We start from the raw sequence: 13,189 nt of genomic DNA on the forward strand, positions 1-13,189 counted from the left end.
GGGAGGACTTCCTTACTTGACTTGGAGAGCTGCTCGTCCTGGGAAATGCCGAGGTCATCTGACTCCCCTGAAAGCTCCTTGATGAAGTTGGAAGGAAACATTCCAGTCTTTCCATTGAGCACACCTTCCCACCATCCTTCTTCTACCTGCGCGGATTAGAACAGAGAACAGAGACAGGGTTTGGGTTAGACTTGGCGCTTCCCAGCTTTCTCTCCCATCTGTACAGTGCAGAGTACAAAGCCCACACAGGGAGAGCTGCGGGACCCAAAGCTTACAAGCTGGCAGGGAATAAGAAAGCAGACCCCACAGAGTCTCGAGATTCAGACTCAGGAAGTGGGGTCTGACCTGGGGACCATAAACGCAAAATGAAAAGAATTAACACTTCATTTCCGCTAACTTCCAACTGAAATCTGGTGTTTCCTTTGATTAGGCATATAGGTAACATACCACAGTAATAGAAGGACCTGTGACCTGACACCAACCAAACTGTTTGCCCATCACATCATTGCTACTGTGAAGTGGTGCTAGCTATCACACCTGTTGGGAGATCTTGTAATTTAATGTATTAATAAGGAATCATTTACACTTCATAATAAAGAAATACACAGAGATTAGTAAAACGAAATTTGCTTTTAAGATAGATTGATGGCTACTTTAAAATCAATGGTTCCCTTTGTCATCTTATACGTTTATTTTATCCATATAAAGCCATTATTTAAAAACTGAGAATCGCTTTCCCAGATTACCCAAACTAACTAGACAGCCTAGCGAAAACACTTAAGAACGTGTGGAGTAAAAACTCAATCAGAAGGTAGAAGGACTCCCTGCAGGTTTCTGGAAGCTTCTACATTACCTGAGAAGAACTGATATGGGATGAAGGGAGGGACAGAGGGGGCAGCCCGACATAGTCGTCTGGGTGCAGGAGTGAAGGCTGGATCTGGGGGAGGGGTGATAATGTCCAAGGCAGGTGTGTATTTCAGGCTTTGTGAGGTATAAGCTGGTCTTCAGCAAGCAATCAGTTGAGATGAGTGAGGTAAGAGTTTAAAAAAAAAAAAAAAGTCACCCCAAGATTTTGCGATGGAGCCAATGGCAGAGCAGCAGAAGTCAGAAGAGTGAACTGGCTTCTTGGAGGAAAATAATAGGGCATTTTGAGAACAAGGAAGTATTCAGTTAGCCGTATGGTGTGGCATAATAGAAAGAGACCTAGAACCTTTGCATTTTTTTTTACCATGCGCATGTATTACCTACTCAAATCAATAAATATAATTTTAAAGCTTAAATAATTAAAATCAAAAAGAAAAATCAGAGTCATAAGCCCAGTTCAACTCCTATCCTAAAACTTAGCAGTTGTGTGACTCTTCAAATTTCCTAAAAACTGAACCCTGGTCTTCCTCCTCTCTGTACAATGGGATAATTAATACACTGATGATTACATATAATTAGTAATCAGTGTTAGAAATAGATGTATCATGATTCTGCATTAGGGCCTGGGGACAAAGGACTGTACAGGACACGTCCATCTCCCAAGGTAGAAAGGGCAAGTGGTTTAAAGACATTGGAGGGTGGGCGTGACCAAAATCTTAGCAATGCGAGGGAAACAGCCAAGAAAACAACCACGACTTAGCACAAACCAAACGTGTTACACAAAACTGAGCTTGCTGAGATAGGGATGCTAAAGGCTTGAAGAAAAAAGGAATCAAAGTTAAAGCTGGCCTTCAAGAGCAGAAATGACAGATTTAAGTAGAGGAGGGTGGGTGTGAGAGACATTGCAGGGAATGCTGACAGATCGGCAGAACGGAAACAGCCCGAATGGTGGTTAGAGCACGTATTAGAGAGCTCATGGGATACAGGCTCATTGAATGGCCATTATATCTGCATGATCGAAGAATCTTCGGGAAAGAATCCAGACAAGGCACCCATGCAGGACTGTCCCTATTCAATAGCAAATCAAGGCATTTAACAGCATTTCCGTTGAAATCATTCAACGTTTCTATGCCAACTCAACTGATATGTATTATTCTTTCAAGGAGCTTTTTATAGGATTAGAATGGTTAGGAAGCTTCGCCATAAGCCTGAATATAAATAGTCACAGGATTTGTAGCATGGAGTCCTTTGTGCTTGTCCTGAATAAGGAACCACAGAATGACCTTCTTTCTCCCAGAAATCACTGGGCAGGAAGGAAAGACCAAGGGCGCAGACCACAAATGAGCAGTCCCTGGCGTAATCCCCGACAGCACAGGACAGCAGGGCCAATTCCATTGGATTCCGGTTGACAGTATCTGAAATGTTCCTGTTCCCAGTAATAAGTGGCTCCAGCCTGTGTTCCCTGAGGGAAGGGCTCCTGATGTGTGGGATCAGCACGCTGCTTGCTGGGAAAACAGGGGTGTCTTCACCTTGTCACACCCCCAGATGCCCGCATCACTGTCACAGCACAGTCCGAGAGGAGTGGCCCACAGGGAAATAGCAGACGTCTGTCATCAGCCTTGCAGTGCGCAGAGGAACAGACAATCAAACCACTGCTCATCGCCTGGAGGGTACACTTCCCATTACAGGCACCACAGAGGGGGCGGGAGTCTGTCCCCAGTAGCGGAGAGAGCTGTTCGCTACTGTTTCTTCCTAAAGACTGCTGCTTTGGTGGCAAGATTCAGGCTGGAGATATGAGAAAAATGATCCTCACCCTCACACTATTCTCAGAGATATTCTAGTTCAACTTCCTGCATAAAGATAAAGACATGAAGGCCCAGAGCGACTACGTTCATTCATGGATGGATAAATGGATGCACGGATGGATGCACGGATGGATGAATGGATGGATAGATGAGTGGATGAATGAAGGCGTGGCAGGAAAATCAATTGGGGGATACCCTCCATGGGGGCCTATGAAGCCCTGATTCCCCGGCAAAAGGAACTTTCCTTCCTGGGAGGATCAGGAGGGACCAGGATACCCTGACTCCCTGCTCACTGTTCCTAACTAGGTAGCAACGCAGCCGGGTCTACGTGCCTCTCTCAATTCCACCGATATTTAATGAGCACCTATTCTGCACTGTCTGAGGACCTCAGGACAGATTCACTGGTGAACAAAACATATAAAGAACCCATTCTTGAGGGAGTTTCTGCTATGGCACCGTGGGTTAAGGACCCAGTGATGATTCTGTGGCAGCACAAGTTCGATCACTGGCCCAGCATTGCCACAGCTGTGGCATAGGTCAAATTCAGTCCCTGGCCCGGGAACTTCCATATGCCACAGGTGCATCCAAAAAAGACCCCATTCTTGAGGAGCTTCTGCAACAAGAGTGAAACATACACAGCCTGTACATCCCCTGCGTAGAAATCAAGTTGCTTACAGTATGGATGGACCTAGAAATTATCATACTAAGTGAAGAAAGTCAGACAGAGGAAGAAAAATATCATATGAGATCATTAATGTGTGGAATCTAATAAAAATGATAAAAAGAACTGATTCTTAAAACAGAAAGAGGGAGTTCCCGTCGTGGTGCAGTGGTTAACAAATCCAACTAGGAACCATGAGGTTGCGGGTTCGGTCCCTGCCCTTGCTCAGTGAGTTAAGGATCTGGCGTTGCCGTGAGCTGTGGTGTAGGTTGCAGACGCGGCTCGGATGCCGCGTTGCTGTGGCTCTGGTGTAGGCCGGTGGCTACAGCTCCCATGAGACTCCTAGCCTGGGAACCTCCATATGCCGAGGGAGCAGCTCAAAGAAATAGCAAAAAGACAAAAAAAAAAAAAAAACCAGAAAGAGACTCAAAGATTTCAAAACCAAACTTATAGTTACCAAAGGGGAAACATTAACATATACACACATATACAAAAGCGATAAATAACAAGGACCTACTATATAGCACAGGGAAATCTACACGATACTCTGTAACAACCTACATGGGAAAAGAATCCGAAAAGGAATGGATATATGTATATGTATAACTGACTCACTTTGCTGTACACCTGAAACCAACACAACACTGTAAATCAACTATACTCTAATACAATTTAAAACACAAAAGTTGTATCCAAAAAAAGAAGTCAGGTTGCTTATGTTGGTGTGTTTATATTTGATGAGAGAAAGAAATGTGTCCCTTTGTAATACAGTGAGGATTGTGGACGTTACCAGGGGCTTATGATCTCCGCCCCAAGGAAAGTTTTAAAACGGGACAGACAGCCACCTTCCCCCCACCCATACACACTCATCAACAGACCTCTGCAGGCCTTGGCTCTCAGCTGAGAACAAGCCCCCTGTGTCCCCTCCATGACTAACTTGGCCAGCTCAAAAGCCCATGGCGATGTCCCAGGAGATAACCCCATCTCCAGCCCAGACTCAGGAGCAGGGCAGCTTTACATGGTAAAGTTTGAGAAAGGAAGATGCAGTACAACCACTGAAAGCGTGTGTCTGGGTGCCCTGCAATTCCCAACTCTTCACAATCACCAGCATCTAAGTGGGTTCAGGTCTCAAGGAGGTAGTTTCTACCCTTCGCCCAGTTGCAAGCTGGAGAAGCAGCTGGGTGAATTCCAACATCTCCACCTCCTACATTTGTAAGGCACCAAAGAGGATGCCTGTGAATAAGCAAGATGACTGTGCTGTCTTGGGTACCTAGCTATTCAGAGTACAGGCACACCTACTTTATTGCACTTTGCTCTGTGGCGCCTCCCAGATGCTGCATGTCTTACAGATTGAAGATCTGTGGCAACCGTGCATTGAGCACGTCTATCGACACCATTTTTCCAACAGCAATTGCTCACTTCTTGTCTCTGTGTGACCTTTTGGAAATTCTCAAGTATTTCAAAATTTTCATTATTATTATATATGTTACAGTGATCTGCAATTGGTGATCATTGATGTTATTATTATGACTCGAAAGCTCAGACGAAGGGGAGCATGTGTTCAGTAATTGAGTATTTTTAAAATGAAGATATGTACGTTTCTTCGACATAACGCTACTGCACAGTAAAAAGACTACAGGAAAGTGTAAAAGTAACTTTTATGTGCCCTGGGAAACCCAGAGATTCATGTGACTGACTTTATCGTGATCTTTATTTCAGCTTATCAAGTTCAGGTTTGGAACTCGATCCGCAATATGCTGGAGATACGCACAGAGTTCTGACCTATCACTGTTGAAGTTTCACCTGTTGCCTCTACCAAGATGGAGAATAACGGATTCACCAATTCTAAACAATTCTACTTTAGGATACCAGCAGCGAGACAGAAAACTCCACTGCAAGGGTTGCTATGGTTTCTTTACATCCGATTACCCTTTGTTACCTAAACCTTAGTCCCAAGCACACTGGAGAGGCAGGTATGATGGAAGCACAGGGGAGGGAGAGGCACGCAGGCAAATGGAGTCAGTTTCCTTGTTTCAAGAGCTGTTTTATCCTTCTTTCCAGAAAGAAAAATGGACAAATCAAGTTCTAAGGAAAAGCCTCAACATTCCTAAACACTTCCTCACGATTTACGCAGACTTGGTAGGTTATATGTTAGTGGGAATGTATCCATTTCTTTTCGGGTAGCTGATTTGCCGGCATGTAGCTTGTTCATGATAGTCTCTTATGATCACCTGTATTCTGTGGTATCAGCTGTAAACTCTCTTCTTTCATTTAGGATTTGAGTTCTCATTTTTTTTTTCTGGGTGAGTCCAGCTAAAGAGTTGTCTATTTTATCTACCTTTCCAAAAAGACTGGCTCTCTGTTGCATCAGTTTCACTGATCTTTTCTATTGTCTTTTTAGGCTTCATGTATTTCTGCTGATCTTTATTATTTCCTTCCTTCTACTGACTTCGGGCTTAGTTTATGCTTCTTCTAGCTTCTTGGAGGCATTATGCTAAGTTAAATAAGCCACACAAAGAAAGATGAAGACGGTATGATCTCACTTATCGATGGAGCCTTAAAAAAAAAAAAAAAAAAACCTCCTAGATAGAGACTCACAGATATGGAGAGAGATTGGTAGGGAAGGTGAGCAAAACGGGTGAAGGGGGTCAAAAGGTACAAATTTCCAACCATAAGATAAATAAGTCTTGGGAATGTAACGTAGAGCATACTGACTATAGCTAACAATACTGTATTACATATTTGAAAGTGGCTAGAGAGTAGATTTTTTTTTTTGTCTTTTGTCTTTGTTGTTGTTGTTGCTATTTCTTGGGCCGCTCCCGCGGCATCTGGAGGTTCCCAGGCTAGGGGTTGAATCGGAGCTGTAGCCACCGGCCTACGCCAGAGCCACAGCAACGCGGGATCCGAGCCGCGTCTGCAACCTACACCACAGCTCACGGCAACGCCGGATCGTTAACCCACTGAGCAAGGGCAGGGACCGAACCCGCAACCTCATGGTTCCTAGTCGGATTGGTTAACCACTGCGCCACGACGGGAACTCCTAGAGAGTAGATTTTAAATGCCTTCACCACAAGAAAAAAAAGACTGTAACTGCATGTGGTGATGGATGTTAAGTGAACTCACCATAGTAATCACTGCGCAATTTATACATCTATCAAATCATTTTGTTATACACCTAAAACTAATGCAATATTGTATGCCAATTACCTCTCAATTTAAAAAATTTATTCAGAAATAATGAAATGAGAATTTCAATACCAGCCCTTCCTTCCCACCCCACCCCCCCATAAGAGGTAGGGGAAAATACTTTGAAAACGTTTTTAAACTAGAAACATATTTAGTTTTTTAAGTTATTTTTATTGAGATACAATTCCTTTGAATGTACAGATCTTAATGGTACAAGGTGAACAGTTCTGACAAATGCACAGACTCGAGAAACCCACACATCTATCAACACACAGAGCATGTCCATCGCTCCAGAAAATTCCCTTGTATGCCTCCCAATCTACCTCCAAGCAACCACCAATCTGATTTCTATCAGATTGTTATTGGTTCTATCAGATTGTGATTGGTTTTGCCCTTTCTAGAACCTCATGTAAATGTGCTAAGACATAGTTTTACCTTTTGATTATCGCTGAAAAGAATACAAATTTTTTGGAAAACACCTTTTTCTATGAGTAAAATCAGTGGGGAAAATATTTTTCAGGGAAGCACTTCCTGAAGGCATAAGCACCTGCATCATTTTCCACTCTTGTTGCTTTAAATAGCCATCTCTGTTGATTTGGGGACATGGAAATCTGGTTGTGCCAAATATAAACACGTGTTTTCTAGGTTCTAAATGCCTGAGCCAATATTTCCCCCCAATTCCTATACCTCACTGTCTGATCACCTCTTTGGGGCAGGGCCAGAAACACTGCATACATGTAGGAAGTTGATTTTTAGAACCTCCCCTTGTTCTGAGAATAAGCCTATTCCATGAGAGGGGTCCCATTAAAGAGAAATCTGTAGGGTAATTCAAAGGGAAATGACTTCGGAAAATATATGTGATTTCTATTTAACATTTACACAAACTCTGTTCAATGAGACAGAGCCAACAGCTATGATTTTGCTGACAGTAGAAAGGGATTCTGGAAGGGTCCTTATAGACATCCTTCAGCAGCACTGGAAAGTCTTGTCCTTCAAAATAGTTACAGGCTAATCCACAGGTCCCTAGATTCCTAAACGACTCTAGGCTAAGCCCTTACTATCATTCCAACTTGAAAGATGAGCAAATAATCAATCGAGCCAGAAGGAGATAACCTTTCTGATGAATCAAGATCCTGAAGCTTTCTCTTGTTGCTATTCGTAGATGAGCAAAGAGTCTATGGGCATGTGTCAACCTGAGAACAACCATATGTAAGGAAACTTTGAATGGAGTAGTCCTTTACCAAGTTCAATGTGGGCAGCACTGCAACTTTTCCCTCCAGCCCATTGGAGTGCACCTGCCAGCGCCTGCTTCCTGGACTCCGCACCTGCTCCCAAAGCTTCCCAGCTCCTCCCCAGCTTCAGAGAAAAGCTGTACTAACATCCTGTCCTTCTTCCTCGAGACCAGCCCAGCGCCTTACACAATACAACCTGTGCTTGCTTCATTAATCCAAATACTTCTCACCTTCCGCATGTCCAGTTGAAATGTCACCTAATCTAGGAAGCGTCTGCTTCCATCTCACTGAGTGAGTACCTTTGTTTCCAGTTCCTCTCTCATTTGTCAATACCATTATTTGCCACTCTCATAATAGCTCAGGTTATTGGTTACCTTCTTAGTTGAGTATATCTTACCCTCCCTGTATATACTAAGCATGTTTCAAAGCAGAGTTTTATTCAGGAAATCTTTGGATCTCTATAAACAGTTTCTTTCACTGAGTAAGTGCTCAAATACTTGATAAATCCCACAGCTATGCCAATCTATTATAAATACATTTAGGGAGTTCCCATCATGGCTCAGTGGTTAACGAACCCGACTAGTATCCATGAGGATGCAGGTTCAGTCCCTGGCCTCGCTCAGTGGGGTAAGGATCTGGCATTGCTGTGGGCTGTGGTGTGTAGGTCACAGGCGCAGCTCGAATCCCTCATTGCTATGGCCGTGGTGTAGGCTGGCAGATGCAGCTCGGATTCGACCCCTAGCCTGGGAACTTACATATGCCATGAGCATGGCCCTAAAAAGACAAAAAGACAAAAATAAATAAATACATTTAAACTTGCAAAGATATTACTTTCATATTGTTGTACCCTGTTTTGTATGCTTCTAAACATGGCTTCCCTCTCCTTAATATGAAAGCTATAGCACCCCTGTGCATTAGGACATCAGAGGTGCACACTCCAAAGTTATTTGAAGAAATAATTGTAGAGCAGCTTGGACTCTTTAGAAGATCAAATTTTGACGAACAAAATCTTACATTAATGTTACTATTTTTTGAAAAGGGATACAAAGCCTTCTAAAGCCAAGGATGCCTTAACGGGTAAGAATTTAGGCAGGCTTTGATCACCTGTTAATGAATCAGCTTTTAAATGAACCTGACTTCTCATGGGCAGGCATGAAACAAAAAGCAGCTTTCGTTCACATGTAAGGCCTCAGAACTCTTACATCAAAAACGGAATGAGGATAAATTGTCCAGCCACAGCCACAGAGGTTGTCTGACGGAGTCAAGGTTTTGAGGAATTTTAAAGGCCTCTGTAACTTGAGCTAAACAGCCAGATCTCCTTTCATGGGTAGAAGAAGTAAGACGCCCAAGTTTCTGGGAAATGCAAGTTACCATCTTTGCAAATGACAAGGCCTCGCTAAGCTTTAAGTTAGAAAGTGAAGCCTTCAGTCTCTAGGCAGCCTGGCGGGGGGCCGCTGTGAAGGACCTCAAAAACTAACCACAAAGAACAAGGAACAGCCAGGATCTGTGAACATCCCTGGGGCCACCTCTTGCAGAGACTGGATGAGCTCAAGGTCACCCAACACAAGAAGAAATGCAGCTCCCTTCCCAGGCTCTAGATTGTCAGACAGAAAAACAAAGGGGTTTCAAAGTACTTTGCAAAAACAACCACCAAACAAAACCCAAACTAAAAGGCAAGCCAGGTTCAAAACTCCAGAGGCCCCCAAAGGCCATTTCTCCTGGTAACCTTGTCTACACGCCATTTCCGTTCTTCCAGTTAGAACCTGGCCTGCATTTATCAGTCTTCCCACTTTGGACAAATAATGTCCCAAGTGCGTACTTACAATGATTTCTTTAAAAATACCTGCCAAGGAGTCATCCTGCTAGCTTTCCTTTCGAATTGGAAGCCCAGTCCCATTAAGTTCCTGATGCCTTTTTTTTCCTCACAGCAGACCCCTGCTCCCCAGCCAGGAGGCGGAAGCGTGGCACTTTCTCGAGCAACCTTCACTGTGCCAACGTCACTCATCAGATGGAGACAGCCCTTCACTCTCCATTCTTCCTCCAAGCCATGCTGCACAGGCCCAGCCAAGCTGAGCGCTGGAGGCTGGTAACTTCTGCCAGAAGAGCTGCTCACCCTATCAAGAGCCATGTCAGCCCAAACCTGCTTCAGCCCATTGCTCTCAGTGCTAGCAGACAACTTGGTTAAATGCCATAAAATATCTAAATTTGAAGGGAAAAAGCTAGTGGTGAGAAGGTGATAATAATTTAAAGTTTTTTTTTTTTTTTGTCCTTGTCTTTTTAGGGCCGCACCCTCAGCACATGGAGGTTCCCAGGCTAGGGGTCCAGTCTGAGCTACAGCTGCTGGCCTACTCCACAGCCACAGCAATGCCAGATCAGAGCCGTGTATGCAACCTCCACCACAGCTCACGACAACACCAGATCCTTAACCCACTGAGCGAGGCCAGGGATCGAACCCGCAACCTCATGGTTCCTAGTCAGATTCGTTAACCACTGCGCCACGACGGGAACATAAAACAACAACAGTAAAAACAGTGCCAAATTAGGTACAGACAACTAAAAGAGACTGGGAAGTGAAGGAGTGTAGAACAGAAGAATTATTAACTCCAATCGCTTCATTTGTGCTGTTATCAATCCACTTTAAAGAAACCAGTGGGAATCGTAAAGGGTGCATTACAAATGCAGAGAGGATAGAACTCAAACCAGCAAACCCACAGTTAAGGAGAAATGCCTTGGCCCTGCGAGGCTGTGTTGAAAAATGGCAAAGAATATATTTTTATATTTAAATAATTAAATTAAAATAAAAAGGAGTTCCTGTTGTGGCTCAGCGGAAATGAATCTGACCAGCCTCCGTAAGGATGCAGGCTCGATCCCTGGCCTCGCTCAGTGGGTTAAGGATCCGGTGTTGCCGTGAGCTGTGGTGTAGGTCGAAGACGTGGCTCAGATCCCATGTTGCCGTGGCTGTGGTGTAGGCTGGCAGGTGTAGCTCCGATTCGACCCCTAGCCTGGGAACTTCCATATGCCATGGGTATGGCCCTAAAAAGACAAAAATAAAATAAAATATATTTGAAGCTAAAATTATATGCTAGGATGTACACATATCATTTTTTTAGGATTCTCAACTTGATTCAACTGTTTCAAAAAAATCAGTTCATACATTCAAAATCCTCCTAGGAACTATCTGTTGGAGGGTAGAGGCAGTAGAGCCATTTGTGTGTGTTTAGCTTTGTAATACTGGAGAATCAATCTACTAATCAATCAAAAATATATCATATATATGTAAATACATATATATACACACACACACACATGAACATATACGTTATATTTTTATTCACCAATAGATTGATTCTACAGTGTTGCAAAGCTATCATTATGATCTTATCTCAACCTGCCCCTATGTTTTCAGGGCTTTAGTTTATCCAGGATTTTTGTTTCTTTTATTTTCAGTCTTCAGTGAAATTAGACAACAGGAGTTCCCGTCGTGGCGCAGTGGTTAACGAATCCGACTAGGAACCATGAGGTTGCGGGCTCGGTCCCTGGCCTCGCTCAGTGGGTTAACGATCCGGCGTTGCCGTGAGCTGTGGTATAGGTTGCAGACACGGCTCAGATCCTGCGTGGCTGTGGCTCTGGTGTAGGCCGGTGGCTACAGCTCCCATGAGACCCCTAGCCTGGGAACCTCCATATGCCGTGGGAGCGGCCCAAGAAATAGCAAAAAGACAAAAAAAAAAAAAAAAGAAAGAAAGAAAGAAAGAAAGAAATTAGACAATCGCTACTTACTGGCATTTCTATAATGTCCATTAGAAGCGAAAAGGGCAGATTTTATTTATATTATCCAGTGACAAAGGCCCACGATCTGTAACATTACAAGCAAACTGCAACAGCAGGGAAATTAATTTTTGATGATATAATCTTAAAAATATGGGTTAAAAAGTAAACCTTTACACGTTGCTTTACAGAAATTGCACAGGTTACACAATTATGTTTCCTCTTTCCTACTTGAAGCCAGCCCAGAATGAAGCCTAGCACTGAAGTGCAGAGATGGAAAGGAGGCTGCTACCGTAGGCAGTGGCCAAGCTCTTCCTCCAGGCAAAAACGCTAACAGTCCTACGCTCACTCCTCTTCTTGAGCAACCATTGCTCGGTTTCCCTGGAGCCAAGAGGCAGGTGAGAATGGGCAATAGTTCCCAGAAATTTACTAATAATTTCTCTTATCTTGATTTGTATTTCTTAAATTATTACAACATCAAAGGAAAAATCACCTCCTAGGACAGAACCATGCTGCGTTCTGGTTCCCTTTTAGTCTTTGATCACATGCATAGAGATAGACTTTAGACAACTCTATCCTAGTGTGTGCAATTTTGTGGCTGATCTGCTATTTTTTTTTTTTTTTTGCCAAAAACTTTTCATACTTCTATGTATTCATTTACCTATTCAGCAAGCATTTATTAAAGTATGTATTAGGTTTCAGGCACTATTCCAGATACTGCGAATATAAAGACAGATAAAAACCAGATCCTTGCTGTTGAATAGCTCCCGGGTTAGTGGAATATAACAGATAATTACAACGTACAGTATTATAAAAAAAAATACAGATGTGAAGGCCTCTGTGTTTACCGTCTTAATGGCTTCACAATCTTTGAGCCACATAATATAACTTAATTCACACACCTATTCCCTTTCTTGATGATTTTTCATTATCACAAGCATTGCTGCAATTAACATGTTTCACATATTTTTTTTTCTGTTGACCATTTCCTGTGGATAAATTCACAAGAGTCAGCTTATAAGTATAAACTCAGGTTTGTATGGCTCGTGATGTTACCTTGCTAACGAAGTCTTCTTTGAAGCACTGCCAAGTCTTACCACTAAATATTTTTCTTAGGATTTTCATAAAGAGGTACCCGTTACCTTAATTTGATTATTTAATGAATAGCAGGGCAGAGCATTTTCTCGTGGTTAAGACTTTTATTTGCCTTGTGGGATGTGTATTTATAGCAGATTTATCTACCCTTTATCCTTATTACAGTAGCTTTCTAATATATCTGCATATGTTACCTACTTTTTCCAAATAATTTACTGCAATTTTTCATTATAATTTACTGCAATTTTTCCCGTTTATTGTCTTCTTTGTTTAGCTAACCTCACTGCAAATTATACCACGGTTTGAACTTTTTTTTTTCCCTTTTTTTTTTAGGGCCGCACCCACGGCATATGGCGGTTCCCAGGCTAGGGGTCAAATCGGAACTGCAGCTGCTGGCCTACACCACAGCCACAGCCACACCAGATCTGAGCCACGTCTGCGACCTACACCACAGCTCACGGCAGTGCCAGATCCTTAACCCGCTGAGCGAGGCCAGGAATCAAACCCGCAACCTCATGGTTCCTAGTCAGATTCATTTCCACTGGGCCACGACGGGAACTTCTGAGCTCTTTTTTTATTAG

At 43.1% G+C, this 13,189-nt stretch overlaps 1 protein-coding gene across 10 annotated transcripts in view; it reads right to left on the bottom strand.

The window, feature by feature from the left end:
- The window catches only part of SH3KBP1 (SH3 domain containing kinase binding protein 1), a 340,925-nt gene that overhangs the window by 163,121 nt on the left and 164,615 nt on the right, over window positions 1-13,189 (bottom strand). For all 10 annotated transcript variants that reach the window (XR_007132781.1, XM_047764118.1, XM_047764112.1 and 7 more), the window contains one exon: window positions 17-146. Coding sequence is in view for 9 of the 10 variants with exons in the window: in XM_047764118.1 (XP_047620074.1) it covers window positions 17-146 (130 nt within the window). In the remaining variant the exon portion in view is untranslated. The remainder of the gene's footprint in view (window positions 1-16; window positions 147-13,189) is intronic.

This window comes from Phacochoerus africanus, chromosome X, assembly GCF_016906955.1.
Source record: "Phacochoerus africanus isolate WHEZ1 chromosome X, ROS_Pafr_v1, whole genome shotgun sequence".
Lineage (NCBI taxonomy): Eukaryota > Metazoa > Chordata > Mammalia > Artiodactyla > Suidae > Phacochoerus > Phacochoerus africanus.